At 43.1% G+C, this 22,619-nt stretch overlaps 1 protein-coding gene across 1 annotated transcript in view; it reads left to right on the plus strand.

The window, feature by feature from the left end:
• Positions 1 to 22,619, plus strand: part of LOC140719000 (meiosis inhibitor protein 1) — a 156,048-nt gene that overhangs the window by 13,209 nt on the left and 120,220 nt on the right. The window contains exons 5-6 of the mRNA XM_073033308.1: positions 19,526 to 19,599; positions 21,943 to 22,048. Coding sequence (XP_072889409.1) covers positions 19,526 to 19,599; positions 21,943 to 22,048 — 180 coding nt within the window. The remainder of the gene's footprint in view (positions 1 to 19,525; positions 19,600 to 21,942; positions 22,049 to 22,619) is intronic.

Here is a 22,619-nt window from a genome sequence, read left to right on the forward strand (position 1 = left end):
ATACATCAGAATGTTCTTTATTGACTACAGCTCTGCATTCAATACCATCATCTCCTTAAAACTAATCAATAGCTTCAATACCTTGACCTTAATACCTCCTTGTGCAATTGCATACTCAATTTCCTCACCTGCAGACCCCAGTCACTTTGGATTGGCAACAACATCTCTTCCAAAGTCTCCATCAGCACAGGTACACCACAAGGCTGTATGCTTAGTCCCCACTCTACTCACTTAGCATTTATGACTGAGTGGCTAAGCGCAGCTCCAATGGTATACTCAAGTTTGTTGATGGTGTTTCCATATTAGGCTGTGATGCAGCCAGTCAATATTCTGTCTGTTGTGGGCTGAATCAAAGGTGGTGATGAATCAGCATGTAGGAGGGCAATTGAAAATCTGGCTGAGTGGTGCCATAACAACGTTTTACTTAGTGGTGGCAAGACCAAGGAGCTGATTATGACTTGAGGAAACCAGAGGTCCATGAGCCAGTCCTCATCAGAGGTGGAGAGGGTCAGCAACTTTAAATTCCTCAGTGTTATTATGTTGGAGGACCTTTGCCTCTGCTTTCTTAGGAGTTTGCAAAGATTTGGTGTGACATTAAAACTGACAAACTTCTATAAATATGTAGCGGAGAGTATATTGACTGAGGCATCACAGCCTAACAGCCGTTGATAGAAAAATCCTACAAAAAGTAGTGAATATCGTCCAGTCCTTCACAGGAAAGCAGCATCCATCATCAAAGACCCCCACCACCCAGGACGTGCTCTCTTCTCACTGCTGCCATCAGGAAGAAGATACAGGACTCTCGCCACCAGCTTCAGGAACAGTTATTACCCCTCAACCATCAGACTCTTGAACCAAAGTGGATAATTTCTCTCAACTTTACTTGCCCCATCATTGAAAAGTTTCCACATCCTTTGGATTCACTTCATCTCATGTTCTTGATATATATTGCTCATTATCATCATTATCATCATCATCATCATCATCATCATGTCTTTCTGTTTGTCGTTGCACAATGTGTTGTCTTTCATACACTGGTTGAACACCCAAATCGATGCAGCCTTTCATTGATTCTTTTATGGTTATTATTCTATTATGGATTTATTGAGTATACCCATGAGAAAATGAATCTTGGGATTGTTTAAAGTGAATTATCTGTAATTTGATAAATTTACTTTGAACATTGAAGTATACCATCTGCTCTGTGATGCTGATATGCCCATTAACACTTTTGCTCATAGCCCTTGTCCCTCAGTTCTGCCCTTATCTCACAGAGTGTCCCTGCTGCTCATCCTTTCCATATTGGAGGCCAGGAAAGTTACCAATATAACTGTTACCGCCCCCTAATGAATATGACTAAAGGCACTTTGAGAATGTTTTCAATTACAATCACAGCATTCTCTGGAAACTTCAGAGAATATTACCACCTTACACATACATATAAATTACAGTAGTTCTCTTTGAACTCCAAAGCAATTGCCAGTAACCAGGTCAGAATCTGAACTAGGTTTATTATCACTGCTTTATTTTGTAGGGAGCTAGGTAGAAAGCTGAAAGGCAGGACTTTAAGGGTAGTAATCTCTGGATTGTCACCTGTGCCAGTGAGAATAAAAATAGCATGATTTGGCTGAGGAATTGGTGCGGGGGCAGGGTTTCAGACATCTGGATCATTGTGATCTCTTCTGGGGAAGGTATGACCTGTACAAAAATGATGGATTACATGTAACTTAAGGGAGATCAATATCCCCACTATCTTTGCAGGCAGATTTGCTGGAGCTGTTGGAGAGGGTTTAAACTAATTTGGCAGGGGGATAAGAGCTAGGGTGATAGGGCAGGGGACAGGCAGTTGGTATACAAGTAGTTGCAGCATGTAGTGAGACTGTAAGAAAGAATAGACCTTTGATAGGCGAAAATGCAATCAGTGGGACCAGTTAAAGTAGGACTTAAACTAAATAGTGGTGGGGTGGGGTTCAACAATTTGGAAAAGTAAGGATAAAGTAAAAGGGAAGGATAGTACAGGAGAGGTTATGGAAGTCTCCAGAATAAATAAAAAGGCAAGAAGTTTAGAAAGGGAAAAGAATTTAACTTCTGGTAACATGGGGGTAAAATTGAAAAGGCTAATAGATACAGCACTGAAGGTGTTATATGTGAATGCATGCAGCATATGAAATAAGGTAGATGATCTTATAATGCAGTTAGAAATTGGCAGAAATGAAGTTGTGGGCGTCACTGAGTCAAGCCTGAAAGAAGATCACAATTGGGAACTTAACATCAAAGGATATATGTTGTATACACAGGCAGGTAGGCAGAGGGATGGGGTGGCTGTGCTGGTAAAAAATAAAATCAGGTCCTTAGAAAGAGGTGCATAGCATTGGAAGGTGTAGAATCCTTGTGGATAGAGTTAAGGAACTGCTAGGGTAAAAAGTCTCTGATACGTTTAGAAAGATCTCTGAACAGTAGCCAGGGTGTGGGGTACAAATTACAATGGGAGATAGAAAAAGGCATGTTAAACAGGTAGTGATATTTCAAATGATAGACTGGGAATATCAGATTGGTGCTGGATCCCAAGAGAAGGAATTGTAGAATGCCTACAAGGTGGCTTTTTAGAGCAGGTTGTGGTTGAGCCTACAAGGGAAAAGACAATTCTGGATTGGGTGTTTGTAATTAACTTTGTTTCATTAGGAAGCTTCAGGTAGAGGAACCCTTAGGAGGCAGTGATCACAGTATGATAGAATTCACCATGCAGTTTTAGAGGGAGAAACTAAAATCAGGTGCATCAGTTTTACAGTGCAGTAAAGGGAACTATAGAAGCATTAGAGAGGAGATAGCTAAAGTTGATTGGAAGAGGACACTAGCAGAAATAAGGCAGAATAGCAATGGTTAGATTTACCCATGCAAAATGCTGGAGGAACTCAGCAAGTCAGGCAGTGTCTGTGGAAATGAATAAACAGTCGATGTTTCAAAGCGAAACCCTTCTTCAGAACTCTGAATGGTTGGAGTTTCTGGAGGCAATTTGGAAGGTACAGAATGGATTCATCCTACAGAAGAAGTATTCTCAAGGTAGAAGAGGCAGCCATGGCTGACAAGGGCAGTCAAAGACTGCATAAAAGCAAAAGACAGGGTATATGAAGAAGAAAGAATTAGTGGGAAGTTAGAGGATTTTGAAGCTTATAAAGACCAACAAAAGGCACCAATAAAAGCAATAAGTAAAGAAAAGATGAAATATGAAGGTAAGCTAGCCAATAACAAAATTATACTAAGAGTTTTTTCAGGTATATAAAGAGTAAAAGAGAGGCAAGAGTAGATATCAGACCACTAGAAGTTGGCACCAGAGAGGTAGTATTGGGGAACAAAGAAATGCCAGACGAACTCAAGAAGCATTTTGCATCAGTCTTCACTATGGAAGATATCAACAGTATGTAGAAATTCAAGAGCGTCAAGGTGCAGAAGTGAGTAGTTGCCATTACCAAGGAGAAGTTACTTGGTTAGTTGAAAGGTCTGAAGGTACCTTGGATCTGAAAAAGGTGGCTAAAGAGATTGTGGATGCATTAGCAGTGATCTTTCAAAAATCACTATATTCTGGAATGGTTCCAGCAGACTAGAAAATCACAAATGTCACTCTGCTCTTTAAGAATAGAGAGAGGCAAAAAGAGGAAATTATAGGCAAATTAGCCTGACCAGTAGTTGGTAAGATGTTGGAGTCTGTATAATAAGGATGAAGTTTTCTGGTACTTAGAGGCATATGATAAAGTAGGATGAAGTCAGGACAGTTTCCTTAAGGGGAAATCTTGCATGACAAATCTGTTGGAGTTCTTTGAGGAAATAGAACAGGCAGGTTAGACAAAGGCGAATCAGTGGATGTTGTTTACTTGGATTTTCAGAAGGCCTTTGACAATGAGGCTGCTAAACAAGCAAAGAGATGTTGGTATTTGAGGAAAGATATTAGCATAGAAGATTGACAGGAGGCAAAGAGTAAAGGGTCCTTTTCTGGTTGGCTGCTGGTGACTAGTGGTGTTTCGCGGGTGTCAATGTTGAAGTGGCTTCTTTTCACCATTATGTGAATTATTTTGATAATGAATTAATGTCTCTGTGGCCAGGTTTGTTTGCAGTTGATATAATGATAGGTGGAGGGGTAAGTGATGTTGAAGAAGCAGGGAGTCTACAGAGGAATGTAGAATCATTAAGAGAATGGGCAAAGAAATAGTAGAACAAAGACTGTGTGGGGAAGTGTATGGTCATGTGTTGGAAAGATAGATGAGTTTGATTAAATAGCAGGTAACTGGTTCATATAAACAGAGCTAATTCAATGATATTTTGAAGCAAATGAAAGCAAATGTGAAACAGGTATCAATTTTGCTAAATGCATTGGGTTTAAAGACATACAGTTTGCTTTGAAGTTTAACTGCTCCAACTAAACCAGCAGAAATGAGCTTTGCTGATATTGTCAAAGTAATGCACGAATATTTAGAATCAAAATTATTGTTGATTACAGAACACTTTAGGCTTCATAAGTGGAATCAAAAGGAAGGGGAGTATATTTCAGCATATGTGGCTGAATACAAGAGATTGAGCATTGTCGGTTCAGTAATGGGCATAATGAAGCACTGAGAGATTGTTTAGCTTGTGAAATCTTTCAAGAAAGCATTCAAAAATGGCTTCTAACTGAAGCACAACTTAAATTTAAAAGAGCAGTTGAAATTGTTTCAATGGAAACTGCAGACAGAAATGCAATTGAATACCAGTCAGGAATAAAAGTGAGCATGAGCAAAATTGCAGCATCTAAACAGAAACCAGCCTGGCTAAACAAATTGTGTTACTGTTGTGGGAGGGGCTCACATACACTAAACAAATGCAGATTTAAAGGTCAAACTTGCAGAAAATGCAACAAAGTAGGACACATACAAAGAGTATGTCAGGCAGACAAAAATAAGTTGACTGCACAGTGAAGAGAAAAAGATACACCCTATCCTCGTTATATGCGTCTTCAGACTATGTGGATTCACAATTATGCGAGGAACCTATTTCTACCAGCATCTCCTTATATTCGTCCAAAACTCACCGTTATGCGAGGAGCACTGCTTTCCTGCCAATACAAGTCACGTGTGCACACCTCACAGTCTCACTGTTGGGATGAGAAGCGCTGCTTTCCCGCCAATACAAGTCAGGTACGCACATCTCGTAAGTTCTACCTACGGTGCATTGATTTTGTGCTTGAAATATTTAACTATGCCTCCTAAGTGTCAGCGGTTAACTGTCAGCTAACTATTACTTGGATTGCACTACCTGTATGTACAATTTATATTTTCATTTATATTTATCATTATTATTGTTATGAGCAGAGAGACAACATCTGCCGGAAGTAAATTCCTTGTATGTGCATAGGTACTTGGCGATTAAAGTCTGATTCTGATTCTGAGTGGCAGAGAACTGCTTTAACATTTCAACTAAAAAAAGTTGGAAATTATAAACAGCGTGGCATCAGGTAAAGGTAACACAGCTCTGGGAAGCTACTGCCGGGAACAGAATCTTGCCTTTAAAATTCTTCTGTTGCTTGACAATGCGCCAGCCTATCCTAAACATATAGGCAGCATTCATTGTAATATAACAGTGCATTTCCTGCCGCCTAACACAACATCACTGATTCAACCACTCGACCAAGGTGTGATTCACATTCAAGGCGTAATTTTTTTTTACGCCGAACTGCCTCTCAGATGCTGCAAGCAACTGATGATTTTGAAAATCCCGGGAGTTTACCAACTGTGAGGGAATGGTAGAAAGTCAGAATACTTGGCACGAATGGTGATGGACATGGACCCAAGTTTAGAACAGTCAGCATTTCAGTCGTTCCCTGCCATCAACCCTTTTTCCCTACAAGCAGATTTATGCTGAAAAACAAAATGCTACCAAGCAAACAACCCTCACCACTTTGTTCAAACCGGTGTCATCTCCTGCTGCCATTCTGTGAGTCTTCCTTCACCCCTTGCTGCGCTCGATGTCCACCTTATCCATGTAAAGCTGCCCGACACCACAACAACCACTCATCTCCCAGAGTGAACACACCCGCCTCTGTTGGTGGGTACTGTAAACCCTAGTATGTTAACTTACTATGATTTATTACATTGAATATTGCATTAAATTGAATGTGGCCTTGTGGTACTGCTTTTGTGTTGTGTTGGTATGAAAATGTGAATAAATTACAGATACAACATATTTAGGAAGCCCTCTGGAACGCATCCCTATTTACTCCTTTTAAATAATTATTCACATTATGCAATTTCACATTACGTGTTGACTGTGAGGAACATATCCCCCGCATATAATGAGGATAGGGTGTAGTCAAGTTGTAGTTTCAAAGAGAGCACTAATCTGCATGCTGTTGATTAAAAACTACGATGATGAGAGTGACACAGGATTGTAGCCTTGAGATTTACAGTGTGAAAACTAACCGTAGACAAGCAATATGGCTTACACCAGAAGTGAATGGCAAATTAATTAAAATGGAATTGGACACTTGTTCAGCTGTTTATCATTCCACAAAATAAGTTTGAACAGCATTTCAAAGATATCAAACTGAAGCCTGTAGGTATCCATCTAAGAACTTGTACTGGAGAAAAGATAACTCCAGTGGGAATGACATTTCTGATAGTGAAATACAACAACCAAAAAGTAACATTGAATTTGTATGTGGTAAAATCAGATCGGCCAGCATTGTGAGGATGTGATTGGCTGAGACAACTACAACTTGATTAAAACTCCATCCACCAATTGCATGCTACATCCCTCACAAAGAAGCAAACTGAAAGCAAATTAAGGAAGGTGCTGGATGATGCCACAACTGTCTCCATATTGTACACCATGAATTGTAGCCCAACAGAGGATGAACAGGTGTTGGTGCCTGCCTCTGGTTGGAAAGCAATATTGGACCAAGGAAGGACTATGCTGCTCAAAGGAATCATGAAGGTGACGAAAGTAGTGGTCCAGCTACAACTGTTTGTTGGCTACTTGTGAAATATGGCTTGGTTTTAAGCTGGAAGAGAGTTCAAGGAGTTTCAGGAAAGTTGCAAGCATTGGCCTTTTTTGAGTATAAAGAATCAGAATCTTTTCTGGGGACATGAACTTCAAGTGGGAGTCAAAAGGCTGCTTGTAAAGTAAATGCGAAGACCAGAGCCCAGCTGGATGAATGGAAGGCCTAAAGGAAAGGAGTCAATGGAGATATGAAAACAGGATTTGTCAGATGATGTTGGGAGTGAGAAAACCAGAAGAGAGATCAGATTGTAAAGGGAACAATAGAAGGCTGAAAAATGGCAGATGGAGTTTAATACAGACAAGTGTGAGGTATTGTACTTTGGAAGGACAAACCAAGGTAGAACATACAAGGTAAATGGTAGGGCACTGCGGAGTGCAGTAGAACAGAGGGATCAGGGAATACAGATACAAAATTCCCTAAAAGTGGCGTCACAGGTAGATAGGATCGTAAAGAGAGCTTTTGGTACATTGGCCTTTATAAATCAAGGTATTGAGTATAAAAGTTGGAATGTTATGGTGAGGTTATACAAGGCATTGGTGAGGCTGAATTTGGAGTATTGTGTGCAGTTTTGGTCACCAAATTACAGGAAGGATATTAATAAGGTTGAAAGAGTGCAGAGAAGGTTTACAAGGATGTTGCCGGGACTGGAGAAACTGAGTTACAGAGAAAGCTTGAATAGGTTAGGACTTTATTTCCTGGAGCGTAGAAGACTGAGAGGAGATTTGATAAAGGTATATAAAATTATGAGTATAGATAGAGTGAATGCAAGCAGGCCTTTTCCATTGAGGCTAGGGGAGAAAAAAACCAGAGGACATGGGTTAAAGGTGAAGGTGGAAAAATTTAAAGGGAACATTTGGGGGGGCTTCTTCACATAGAGAGTGGTGGGAGTGTGGAAGTGAGCTGCCAGATGAAGTGGTAAATGCGGCCTCACTTTTAACATTTAAGAAAAATTTGGACAGGTACATGGATGAGAGGTGTATGGAGGGATATGGGTTAGGTGCAGGTCAGTGGGACTAGGGAGAAAAAAGAAAGGCCAAAAAGTCTGTTTCTGTGCTGTAATGTTCTATGGTTCTAAGGATTAATTAGAAAATACTCGAGCTACCCCAGTGAACTAAATGCATCTTCCCAAGATCAAGATGCACAAACTAGAAGAAAAAAAAAGGAAGAATAAAGGTGGCTACCATTATCAGAATAATTTCCTGCAGTCTGAGTCAACTCCTACAACCACCAAGGAGGAGGCCCCAGAACCTGAGATTATTTTCACAGCCATAAGTCTCACTTGCCAAGTTGAGTGACCCCCCTTGTCAGGAAAGATGTTATTCCACAAGAATAAAGAATCTTCCACAGTGATTAAATCTTTAGGTCTGAGTGGAAGAATTTAAAACTTACTATGCTGTGGATGTCTGTATGTAGTAGTTGTATTATATAATATATTGTGTATATAGTTGAGATACCTTCTCTATTGAGTTGAAGTTTATAGCTAGGCAGGGAGGAGTGTTACCTGCTTAGACTAGTAACAGTAAATTGTACTACTTCTAGTCAATACTGAGTACACCATTTAAACAATCACAGTCTAGGTTCAAAAAAAGTATGTGAAACTTCAGGTAGCTTTTCCTTCTACAAAAGCTATCTGGAGTTAGGTATTCCAATCAATAAGATGAAATTAGAGGTGTGGGTTGTAGAGGGGCCCTGCCCTATAAAAAAGACACACACAGTCAGTAGCAGAAATACGGCAGAATAGCAATGGCTGGATTTACACACACAAAGTTCTTCTCGAGGGACATCTGTTTATGTGCACTATGCCTTGATCAAAACAACTTTCAGAGGACCTTAGAAGAAGAACTGTAGAGACACATGAAGCTGGAAAATGCTACAAAAGTATTCCTAAGGACCCGAGTGTTAGTCAGTCCACGGGAGAAATTGTCTACAAATGGAGGAAATTCAGTACTCTCCCTAGTAGTGGGCACCTTGCAAAGTTCACACTAAGAGTAAAATGTGCAATGCTGAAGGAGGTGAAAAAGAACCCAAGGCTAACAGCAAAGGACCCAAAGAAATTTCTAGAAGTTGCTAAAGTCTTTGTTCATGTGTTCACTATATGAAAAAAAACACTGAACAAGAATGTCTAAGGATAAGTTAGCTTGTTTTTATTGCCATATGAGAATGGTGGTCATGGAAGGACATCAGAGGAAACCACTGCTCCTCAAACAAAACATTGCTGCATGTCTCAAGTTTGCAGAAGACTAGCTGTATGTTCCACAATGCTTCTGGGAAAATGACTTGTGGACAGATGAGACAAAAGTTGAACTTTTTGCCAGAAATACATACAGCTATGTTTGGAGGAAAAAGGGCACTGCACATTAACACCAAAACCTCATCCCAACTGAAGCATGATGGAAGGAACATCATGATTTGGGCTTGCTTTGCTGTCTCTGGGCCTGGACAGCTTGCAATTGTTGAGAGAACCATGAATTCAAAATTGTATCAAGACATTTTATAGGAGAATGTCAGGGTAGTGGTCTGTCACCTGAAGCTTAATAGAAGTTGGATGACGCAACAAGACAATGATCTGAACAACAAGAGTAAATCAACAACAGAGTGGTTTAAAAAGAAGCAAAATCATGTTTTGGAATGGCCAAGTCAGAATCCAGACCTTAGCCCAATTGAGATGCTTTAGTATGACCTGAAGAGGGCTGTTCAAGTAAGGTATCCCGAAAATATTGATGAACTGGAACAGTTCTGTTTGGAGGAATGGTCTAAAATTCCTCCTTGCTATTGTGAAAGTCTGCTCAGCATCTCCAGGAAATGTTTGGTAAAGGTTATTTCTGCTAAAGGAGGTTCTACCAATTATTAAATACAAGAGTTCACATACCTTTTCCAGCCTGGATTGTGAATGATTAAACAATGTATTCAGTAAAGACATGAAAAGTACAATTGTTTGCGTGTTATTAGTTTAGGCAGATTGTATTTGTCTATTATTGTGTCTTGGGTGAAGATCAGACCACATTTTATGAGTAATTAATGCAGAAAACCAGGTTATTGCAAAGAGTTCTTAAACAACTGCATATGTCATCATGTCACTACGTGATATCTGTACAGCTCTCTTGAAGTAAACACAAAGTTAGATCCACATTTTAGACGCCTGTGTATTCCTTTGAATTAATGTTTTAAAATTACAAAATATAACAGGTAATACAGGTGCTCTGGTTTCCTCTTACATGTGGGTTGATAGGTTAATTGTCCTTAGTTTATAAGTGAGTGTTAGTATCTGGGGAGAAGTTGATGATGATGAGGGGAGAATTAGTGTAGGGTTGTAATAAACAGATGATCAATAATCAGTGTAGACTGAGTGGGCTGACAGGTTTGTCTCCCCCTTATATGACCATGATTTATTAGATCATATCAAATTTACCTCCCCTCAGTGCAGGAGTTTAACTTCTCAATGCTTTGGATGCCATTGTGCATAGTGGTTAGCTTGACGCTATCACAGTTCAGGATGTTTGGAGTTCATTTCTGGTGCTGCCTGTAAGAAGTTTGTATGTTCTCTCCATGAACGCATGGGTTTCCTCTGGGTGCTCCAGGTTCCTCCCATTGTCCAAAAACATACTAGTTAGTAGGTTAATTGGTCGTTGTAAATTGTCTAGTGATATATACAGTAAGTGGGTGGCTGGGTGGTCCGGCTTGTAGGGCTGGAAAGGCCTGTTATGCACTGTATCCCTAAATAAATATCCTTGAACATTTCCCCAAGCATTATAATTAGAACCAACAAAGGAATAATGAAGTAGTGTTCTTGGGTTCATGAACTGTTCAGAAATCTGATTGTGGAGGTGAAGAAGAGTATCTTTAAGTAACAGTTGGTGGTTGGTAGGGGAAATTAGTAAATTTCATATGGTAAATTGCCATGTTGTGGGGCGTGTGTGTGAGATGTGAATTGGTCAGAGAAACAATTAGCTATAGCCATGTGTCTGACAGGTACCGTTCATTCAAGCAGCTGTGGATTTACCAGCATGATGAGGTTTTTGATATGTTGTGTTCCAGGAATACCATGGCTCATTTTAATTATTTTTTAAAGAGCAAAGTATCTTAGATTAAGAAGGCCATGTGTGGATTCTGGATGTTATTTGTATCAAAAACAGAAGAGCAGATGTTGTTGATGTATCAGTATAAACTGAAATATTGTGCAATTTTGTAAGGCAGTTATATCAAAGTTGTTCAAAGATTGACTTCATTAATATCCAGTGGGCGCAAACTGTGCACGTGCAACTGTGAAACTAACTTGTTGAGCAGTGTTAGTCATGTTACTCATACTGTCAAATAATGTTAGCAAGAAATTAGCAAATCTTTTGCCAAAAAATTTACACAGGGTCAATTTCACAGTTCTGGAGCCTATATGCTCCATTTAGTTGATCCACTAAATGGAAAAATATTAATCGGGTGCCAGGACTATAACCTAGTGACATAAATATTGAGTTTTCCAATTTTAGGTAATACCTTCTCCCCTTTTTTCTATGATTTCTCTGTCCACCTTTATCACTCCCTTCTGATCCTTCAGCCTTCCCATTTTTGACTTCTCTTTCACCCTCCCCAGTCCCCCTCACCTATCGTTGTCCTCTTTCTCCCATCTGCTGACTTTGCACACATGTATTTTCCTTCCCCCACTCCCAGCAATTACCACCCTAACCTCCTAATAGGTTCTGCTCTCCCCTAATGATTCTTATTCTCAACTACTTTGCTTATCAGAATCCAGCAATAGCATTCCTGCTTATTGTTCAACTTCACATGCTTCTCCCCTACCTTGTGCTGTCTGTTAATTTTCTTCTTTTTCCTCTCTCTCTCTGCTTCCATTTATTGTTTACTGACTACAGTTTCCCCATGCATACCCCAGCCTCACCTCTCCTACATGACAGAACCTGCCTGTCATCTTATACTCCTCTTCAGTCCACCAGATGCCCTGAAGTCCCTTCTTGACCTTCTGTCAATGCTAGCCACTTTGCCTCTCTATTCTCAGCCCTGATGCAGGGTTTTGGCCTGAAACGTCCACAGTTTCTTTCCTCCCACTGATGCTGCTTGACTCGCTGTGTTCTTCCAACAGATTGGGTGATGCTCCAGATTCTAGCAGATTCAGAATTATTTATCACATGTACAGCAAAACATACAGCGAAGTGCATCATGTGCGTTAATAACCAGCATACCCAAGGATGCGCTGGTGACAGCCTGCAATTGTTGCCACACATTCTGACGCCAACATAACATGCCCACTATGTTCTGCAGAACAATACAAGCACAACAACAAAACAAAACAATGCAAACAGTGAAACAAACTCCTTTCCCAAAACCTCCCACCCTCTCTCACACCCATACAGGCATTCAACACCTCTGGATCTTCAGTCCTTGTCCTAGATTCTCTGACTTGCAGACTTCGAGCCTCCAACTTTGAAGTTCACCCCAGGACACTGATTGCATGTTGGCCTTTGACCTCGACTTCTGAATTGCACGGACTACTAACCATTGCAACTTGGGGCCTTGTGACTCCTTCAGGCTTCTATCTTTGGACTTCATCCTTCAGGCTTCTGTCTCCCCATAGTGGCCTTGACTTTGACTTTGGGCATTGCCCTACAGACTTTGCCAAGTTTGATCTTTGGACCTCTACTTCTAGACTCACATGGGCCTTGACTATAGGACTTACACAGAGCTCCAATCTAGGTGATCTGGGGGTCCACTGGCATTCATGACCACCCCCCCCCCCCATACTCAGGACTCCCGCCGACAGTATGGGTCTCCAAACTGGGTGATGCACCATCAATAACTCTTGGAGACGTGAGGCAAGATATAGGCTTTTATTGGCTGGAAGAAAGAACAAGCAGCAATTGACCACCACACTGCATCCTGGAGACTGAGGCCGGAGCGGGGTCCCCAATCGCCTTTATACCGGGGTCTGTGGGAGGATCCACAGGAGCAGTCAACAGGGGGGCGTGTCCAGACAGGTATATGTAGTTCACCACATTCACCCCCACTTTGTTTTAAAAGAGAGTCCCCATGGGGCGAAGTTTCTTACAAGTATATTTACAGGTTAAGTCTATCAGGTGGTCAAATCTGTCGCTGCGATCTACGTAGCACCGGCTGTGATTGCACAGGTGCCGGTGGTGATTGCACCGGAGACGGTGGTTGTGCTGGTTCCGGCCTAACTGGAGGTGTCAGCCCACTAGGCGTCAGTGATCCCTCATGCGTGTGCGAGGCACCTGGTATATGTGCGTGCGAGACGCCCGGTATAGGAGTGTCGTGAGGAGTCTGTAGGGCTCGGTGTGCGCGGTGTCACCTCGGGTACAGGGTTCATAGTTACCGTGGAGTGTTCGGGGTAGTGGTCTGCTGCTCCTGTGGGCGCCAGGTCGCGGACGGAGACCGTGTCCTCCTGCCCTTCAGGTAAGACCACGTAGGCATACTGGGGGTTCGCATGCAGAAGGTGAACCCTCTCAACCAGCGGGGAGTATTTATTGCTCCTCACATGTTTCCAGAGCAGCACTGGCCCTGGGGATGTCAGCCAAGCCGGTAGGGTGGTCCCAGTGGCAGACTTCCTGGGAAAAGAGAATAGGCGCTCGCGAGGGGTGGCATTGGTGAACATACATAACAGGGAGCGGATAGAGTGGAGTGCCTCGGGGAGGACCTCCTGCCATCGAGAGACCGGCAACCCTTTTGACATAAGGGCTAAAAGTGTGGCATTCCACGCTGTGGCATTCTCCCTCTCCACCTGTCCTTTTCCCCGGGGATTATAGCTCGTGGTCCTACTAGTAGCAATGCCCCTAGCTAGCAGGTACTGGCGCAGCTCGTCACTCATAAAGGAGGACCCTCTATCACTGTGGATATAGCAGGGATATCCAAACAGAGTGAAGAGCTGGCACAGGGCTTTTATGACGGATGTGGCAGTGGTGTCGGGGCAGGGGATGGCAAAGGGGAACCGCGAGTACTCGTCGATAATGTTGAGAAAGAAGACATTGTGGTCGGTGGAGGGAAGGGGGCCCTTAAAGTCAACACTCAGTCACTCAAAGGGGCGGGTGGCCTTGATAAGTTGTGCCTTTTCAGGACGGTAGAAGTGCTGTTTGCACTCAGCGCAGACTTGGCAGTACCTGGTCATCGTCCTGATGTCCTCAAGGGAGTACGGCAGGTTCCGGGCTTTCACGAAATGGTAAAATCGGGTGACCCCTGGGTGGCAAAGATGTGCATGGAGGGCGTATAGCTGGTCGAGCTGTGTGCTGGCACACGCTCCCCGAGATAGGGCATCGGGGGCTCATTGAGCCTTCCAGGCCGGTACAGGATATCATAGTTGTAGGTGGAGAGTTCTATTCTCCACCGCAAAATTTTATCATTTTTGATTTTGTCCCGCTGTTGGTTGCTGAACATGAACGCAACTGAGTGCTGGTCGGTCAGCAAGGTGAACCTTTTGCTGGCGAGATAGTGCCTCCAGTGCCTAATAGCTTCCACTATGGCCTGGGCTTCTTTCTCCACCGCGGAGTGTCGAATTTCAGGGCCTTGAAGGGTACGAGAAAAGAATGCTACTGGCCTGCCTGCCTGATTGAGGGTAGCAGCCAGCGCAAAATCGGAGACATCACTCTCTACTTGGAAGGGAATGGTCTCGTCCACCGCATGCATCGTTGCTTTGGCAATGTTCCCTTTAATGCGGCTGAAGGCCGCGCAGGCCTCGACAGAGAGGGGAGAAGTGGTAGACTTGACCAGGGGGCGAGCCTTGTCTGCATAGTGAGGGACCCATTGGGCGTAATAGGAAAAGAAGCCCAGGCACCGTCTGAGGGTGGTGGGAAGAGGGAGTTCTAACAGGGGGCGCATACGGTCGGGATCAGGGCCAATGACCCCGTTCTCCACGACATACCCAAGGATAGCGAGTCGGATGGTTCCGAACACGCACTTGTCCCTGTTATAAGTAAGGTTCAGGGCTTTGGCCACTTGGAAAAATCATTGGAGGTTGGCGTTGTGATCCAACCAGTCGTGACCACAGATGGTGATATTATCCAGATAGGGAAATGTGTCCTTCAGTTGGCACTGGTCCACCATCCGGTCCATTTCCCTCTGGAAGACAGAGACACCATTTGTGACACCGAAGAGGACGCACAGGAAGTGATAGAGCCTGCCGCCCGCCTCGAAGGCGGTGTAGGGGCGGTCCTCTGGGCGGATGGGGAGCTGGTGATAAGTGGATTTCAGATCTATTGTCGAGTACACCTTGTACTGAGCTATCTGGTTGACCATATCCGCGATGCGGGGTAGGGGGTACGCATCAAGCTGCGTGAACCTATTGATGGTCTGGCTATAGTCCACGACCATCCTATTTTTCTGCCCGGTCCGAACAACAACCACCTGGGCCCTCCAAGGACTTGTGCTTGGCTCAATGATCCCCTCCCTGAGCAGCCGCTGCACCTCTGACTGAATGAAGGCCCTGTCCCCCGCGCTGTACCTCCTGCTTTTAGTTGCCACAGGTTTACAGTCGGGGCTCAGGTTGGCGAACAGCGGTGGGGGAGGGATCTTGAGGGTGGAGAGGCTGCAAGTGGTGTCAGTAGCGCAGCTTCGGCATGGTGCTGGGTGGGATGTGTGGGTCGGTGTGTGTGTGTGGTCAGTAGCGGGGTATATGACGAAGTCCCACAAAACTGAGGATTCCTGACAGTGAGTGGTGGGAGGGGCCCGTCATATGCCATAGTCACACTTTCGAGGTGGCTCTGGAAGTCCAGCCCCAATAGCACAGGCGCGCACAGTTGAGGCATGACCAGTAGCACAAAGTTCCGATATTCTGTGCCCTGCACCACCAATGTCGCTACACAACCCACCCGGATGTCAGGGGAATGTGACCCAAAAGCCATGGTGACCCTCTGGCTTACCGGCCGTGTCACGAGTCCACAGTGTTGCACCGTGTCCGGGTCAATAAAACTCTCAGTGCTGCCCATGTCAAACAGGCAGCTAGCCCTGTGCCCCTCCACCAGGATGTCCATCATTGACCTTGCAAGCTGGTGTGGGGTGCTTTGGTCGAGGGTTACGGAGGCCAGAGTTGAACCACTGTCTTGGTGGTAAGCACCGGTAGGTTGGGGGCAGGGCGAGGTGACGCCGACAAAGGTGGCCGCCCCCATGTCTCGCACGAGGCGGGCAGGCAAGATGGCGGCCCCCATGCCTCACACGCAGCGTTGCCCGACCCCGCTCGTGGTTCAGACTTACAGACCTTGGCGAAATGGCCCTTCTTCCCGCAGCAGGAGCAGGTCGCTTCTCGGGCCGGGCATCGTTTTCGGGGGTGCTTTTCGAGTCCGCAGAAGTAACACTGCGCGGACTTGCGACTGGCAGCAGCTGTGGTCGGTTTCGGGGAGTTTGTGGACCCGCGACTGGCAGCAGCGGGTGGCGGGGTCTGCAGTGTCCACGGAACCGGCGGGGGATCGCACGGCTGGACAGCGTCGGCGTTTTGCAGAGCAGCCTCCAGCATGTCGGCCGTCTCGATCGCCGAGCGTAAGGTAAGATCGGCATTTTCCAGCAGCCGCTGGCGCACGTACACTGACCTGATCCCCATAACGAAGGCGTCTCGTACTAGCAGCTCCGCATGTTGTTCCGCCGTCAGTCCTTTGCAGTCGCAAGTTCGCACGAGTGTCTGTAGGGCTCGGAGAAACTCGGTGCTCGACTTGCCGGGTCACTGTCGCCGCGTTGCTAAGCGATGTCTTGCGTAGACGGAGTTCACCGGCCGCAGGTACTGTCTTTTGAGGGCGTCCAGTGCCTCTTGGTAGGTCGGCAGGTCCATGATAAGTGAGTAAACTTTGGGGCTGACCCTCGAAAGGAGGATTCTGTGCATAATAGCGGGCTCAGTCACACGAACCTCCTCCAAGTATGATTGGAAGCATGCAAGCCAGAGTTCAAAGGCAAGAGCTGTTTCTGAGTCTTGAGGATCAAGGTCTAATTTTTCCGGACGTAAAATGCTTTCCATGTTTTAAAACTTCCAGCCAATAAAATTGATGCACCATCAATAACTCTTAGAGACGTGAGGCGAGATATAGGCTTTTATTGGCTGGAAGAAAGAACAAGCAGCAATTGACCACCCCACCATCCTGGAGACTGAGGCCGGGGCGGTGTCCCCAATCGCCTTTATACCGGGGTCCGTGGGAGGAGCCACGGTCAGCGGGAGGAGCCATAGGAGCAGTCAGCAGGGGGGCGTGTCCAGACAGGTATATGTAGTTCACCACACTGGGATCAGTCTCCTCAGTGCCTGCAACAGAAACTTCGGGATCGCTGAAGTTCGACCACAGAGCACTTCAATCTGGACTTGTTTTCCTGCCCAGACTCTTAATTAATTGTCCCTGACCTTTAACTACCCCTCATCCCTGACCCCAAACCCTATGTCTCTGCACTGTTTCTAACAAATGCCAACAAACCTTAAAAAAAACAGCCAAGTCTGAGCCACATCATCAATGGACAGCACTGCTTGGTGCTCCTTTGACCAGAGGAATCTTGCATTCTCTTGTGCCTCTAAAGAATATTTGATAAATACTGCACTGAGAGCCACTGAAGAATGAAGCTTACCATGTTGTCCTGACTCTGATTGTGTATTAATACTCAATTGTGCATTAATACACAATTAGATAGGAGATTCTCTCTGGATTTTCCCTGATAGCTTGCTTCATGACCCCCTGTAATTTAGGAAGGAAAGAGATCTATAACTTCTGTGACAATCAAAAAGATATATTAAAGCACGGGACTCAGGCTACACATGCAACACACACAAAATGCTGGAGGAACTTAGCAGGCCAGGCAACATCTATGGAAAAGAGCATAGTTGACATTTCAGGCTGAGACCGTTCATCAAGACTGGGAAAACAGATGAGTCAGTAAGAAAGTGGGGAGGGGAATTCCACCTTACTCTGGCTCCTCATCTTTTTACCCAGTCCTGATGAAGGGTCTTGGCCCTAAACATTGACTGTAATCTTTTCCATAGATACTGCCTGGCCTGGTGAGTTCATCCAGCATTTTGTGTGTGTTGCTTGGATTTCCAGCATCTGCAGGTTTTCTCTTGTTTGTGATTGAACTCAGACTTGTTTGGCTCAATACTGTCCATCAGTGGAATTCTTTATTTTTGTTGTGGAACTAGCAGAAGAAAGGTAACCAAGAAGGCTACAGATTTTGGGAGTAGGAGGAGAGATTATTGGTAGTGGAAATCCAGGAGCACAGTTGGAAATGTCTGTTGTGACTGTATGTGTGAACATAGCACAGTACAGCCCTTCAGTCCATGATGTCAGTGTTGAATATGATGCAGAATTAAACTAATATGTTCTGGCTGCTTATGATCCTAATCACTTCAAGCTCTGTGTAATCATGTGCCTATCTAAAACCCTTTGAAATGCTACTTTTGTATCTGCTTCTATAACCACTTCTGGCAGCATGTTCCAGGCACCTATCATTCTCTGTGTAAGTGAAACTTACCCTGCATATCTCCTTTAAACTTTCCCATACTCAGCTTCAATCTGTGCACTCTAGATTTTCTTTTCTGGGAAATAGATTTTATTCACCCCATCCATAATATCATAAACATCCTGATAGATCTGTTCTGTACTGACTCCAAAGCTTCCACTTCCTTCCCATAAACAGGCAACCAGAATGGCATACAGTACTCAGTGTGGCCTAACCAAAGTTTTATCCAACTATGAAGACTAGGAAAACTAGTTTGATCTCTTTTATTGTTATATACTGAAGTACATGTAGTGTGCATAGCTGCAATAAGAATCTTACTTATAGCAGCACCTAAAGCACATAGCATCATGTCAGCAGTGTTCACAAGAAAAACATAAACATAAATTATACATTTTTTTTACAAGAAAATACAATTAGGTAAAAATTAGATAATTTTCATACAAAGTTTACTTTCAATTGTAAGCTCAAATTTATTTACATAATGTTCAAAATAAACATTGCAGAATAAAGAGAATTTCCAGGTCAGTTTCTAAATTAGTTATTTATCAAGCTATTTTCATTTATTTAGATAAAGTTTGTACAATAAAACTTAATTCATAGGGCTGAACTGGCAGAATTTCTGGATTATTTGATGTTATTCTTTCTTTTAATTCATTTCTTTTTTCAAATGTTAAACAGCAGTAGTATAAAATATTTTCCAGCGAACCCAGCAATTTTTAAGGAAACAGAAACAGAACCAGATTATTTTTAATGGAGTGTGGGGAACCAGAGCCCCAATGAGTTTAAAGGCAGGAACTAAGCTCCAAGTGTATTAAAGGGAGTGTAAGAGTCAGCATTTAGTGAACCAGTTGCCAAACCACCATATCTTTGAACAATGAAACATAAACTTTATTCTTCACCTAATTATATTGCTTTTGAAATACACTAGTATTCTTGAGTTGCCATACAAAAACAGCCATTGATGTAAGAAGCAAACATGAGGAAATTGATGTAAGAATATATGAATGATTGACGGAGCAGATCTTTTACAGTTCTAACCAACAGAGCAAATGGTTTTTTTTTCAGTCCTTGCAGCTCTTATGGGAGAATTTAAATCAGATGAGGTTGTATGCTGTGTGTTGGATCAATGTCAAAAACAGGTCAGTAATTCCATGGATAGATATTACAGTATTTTCATAATGATGATAATAATTAGTTGTAAATGCAATTTCTATCTGCTTTGCTGAAGAGTTTATAATTTTAGAAATTGCACTAATGCAGGTGATAGGACCATAGAAAAGCCCAAACTGTAGATGTTTCCGTTTTTTATTTTCTCTTAATAGCTGAAACAGAATGGGGACAAATATCCGGGATCACACGTAGTGTCTTCCACAGTGAAGAGAAATGCAAAATACTCAATTAGTTCATCAGTCATCTCCTTGTCCCCTGTTATTATTTCTCCTACCTCATTTTCTAGTGATCCTATATCCAGTCTCATTTGTCTTTTATTTTTAACATACTTGAAAAAACTTTTACTATCCACTTTGATGTTATTTGCTAGCTTGCTTTCGTATTTCATCTTTTCCCTTTTAATGATTTTTTTAAGTCACTCTCTGTAGGTTTTTCCCAATCCTCTGTCTTCCCACTAATTTTTGCTTTGTTGTATGCCTTTTCTTGTGCTATTACAATAGCTTTGACTTCCCTTGTCAGCCATGGTTGTACTATTTTACCATTTGAGTATTTCTTCATTTTTGGAATACATATGTCCTGAACCTTCCTTATTTTTCCCAGAAACTCTTGCCATTGCTGCTCTGCTGACATCCCTGCCAGCAGCTCCTTCCAATTTACTTTGGCCAACTTCTCTCTCATACCGCTGTAATTTCCCTTACTCCATTGAAATACTGCTACATCAGACTTTACTTTCTCCCTATCAAATTTCAAGTTGAACTCAATCATATTGTGATCACTGGTTCCTAAGGGTTTTTTTTTACCTTAAGCTCCCTAATCGCCTTTGATTCATTACATAACACCCAATCCAGTGTAGCTAATCCCCTGGTAGGCTTAATGACAAACTGCTCTAAAAAACTATCTCTTAGGCATTCAACAAACTCACTCTCTTGAGATCCATTACCAACCTGATTTTCCCAATCGACCTGCATGCCTAAATCTCCCATGACTATCATAACATTGCCCTTTTGACTCACCTTTTCTATTTCCTGTTGTAACCAGTGGCCTGTATATGCGAGGCCTCGTAACTGCCATCAAAGTCCTTTTACCCTTGCAGTTCCTTAACTCAACTCACAAGGATTCAACATCTTCCGATCCTATGTCACATCTTTCTACTGATTTGATGCCCCCTCTGCCTATCTTCCTGTCCCTCTGATATTATGTGTAACCTTGGACATTAAGCTCCGAACTATAACCATCCTTCAGCTACGATTCAATGATGGCCACAACATCATATCTGGCAATCTGTAATAGTGCAACAAGATCATCCACCTTATTTCTTATACTGCAGGCATTTAGATACAACACCTTGAATACCGTATTAGATATCCTTTCTGATTCTGTATCCCCAATGATTTGACACTCAACCTGTTGGCTGCAACTAACTGCTATCACCTGCCTGCCCTTTCTGACAGTATGACTGCATGCTATCTTTACTTTTTTTATCATCTGTCCTATTCTGAGTCCCTTCATACTGGTTCCCACCCCCCTGCCAAATTAGTTTAAACTCTCACCAACAGCTTTAACAAACCTGCCTGCAAGAATATTGGTCCCCCTCAGGTTCAGGTGCAACCTGTCACTTTTGAACAGGTCTTGCCTCCCCCAGAAGAGATCCCAATGATCCAAAAATCTGAAGCTCTGCCCCCTACACCAGCTTCTCAGCTACGCATTTGTCTGCCAAAGCATCCTGTTTCTATCCTCACTGGCGTGTGGCACAGGCAGCAATCCAGAAATTACTACCTGGGAGGTCCTGCTTCACCTTGAACTTTGGTACTTACTTGCCTTGCTCTATCAGTTCAAAATATTTGTACCCATTGTGCTGTGGGACAGCTATCTCTCAATCACTTAAGAAACATCTCCTCTCTGAAATACAGTAAAACTGTAGTACTCCAGCATCCTTTGGAGTTTGGTGCTGGACTGGCTAGCTTTCTGGACTAATGCACTTTTAAGAATTGCACTTTAATACATTTTTATGTTAATGTTACAGCAAACCCGATGTTTCAAAAGGCAATATGGGAAACAGGGCCCCAGTGAATTTTAGAGGTCCGTGGGAAGCAGCACTCAGTGAGCCAGATGCTGTATTACTAGCATTTCTGAACAATAGATAACTGGTTATTGGATATTATACATCCTTGTGTCATTGTCAGAACAGATCTACAAATTGATAGCTTCAAAGACTTCTGGGCCAATTAACATATTATTGTATTCCTTGTCTATTTATCTTGCTACTGTATGTGTGGATCATTTTGTTGGTATCTTATTTATCTCTTTTGCAGTTATCAGACAAAAGCAGTATGAGGAAGAGCTTGCCAATATTTATGCTGTTGGGGAAATTGTTGCTCATTATCCCATTCCTTGCAGAGAAATTGATCCACAAATATTGTAAGTATTTGGAGAAATGCAAATAACAAGATGATATGATAGGATAGGAAAAGCAACATTCTTCTAGTCTACCATATATTGTGTCATTCTTAGACAGAGAATTCTATAGTTTTGCTTGTTGTATCTTATTTAATGTTCACATGAAAAAGCGGAGCTTACTAGAACAATCGGACCCTTTCAGACCATAAGACGTGAGAGCAGAATTAGACCACTTGGTCCATTGAGTCTGCTCCACCATGTCATTGTGGCTGATTTATTATCCCTCTCAACCCAATTCTCCTGCCTTCTCCCCAAAACCCTTCACTACCCTTACTAATCAAGAACTTATCAACCTCCGCTTTAAATATACCCAATGATTTGGCAATGAATTTCACAGATTCAATAGCCTTTGGCTAAATAAATTCCTCATCTCTGTTCTAAAGTGGTGTCCCTCTATTCTGAGGCTGTGCCCTCTGGTGCTAGCCTCTCCAACTATAGGAAATGTCTTCTCCACATCAACTCTATCTAGGTCTTTTAATATTCGATGGTTTTCAATGAGATCCCCCCCTCATTCTTCTAAACTCTAGCAAGT

Source organism: Hemitrygon akajei, chromosome 31 (assembly GCF_048418815.1).
Source record: "Hemitrygon akajei chromosome 31, sHemAka1.3, whole genome shotgun sequence".
Classification (NCBI taxonomy): Eukaryota; Metazoa; Chordata; class Chondrichthyes; order Myliobatiformes; family Dasyatidae; genus Hemitrygon; species Hemitrygon akajei.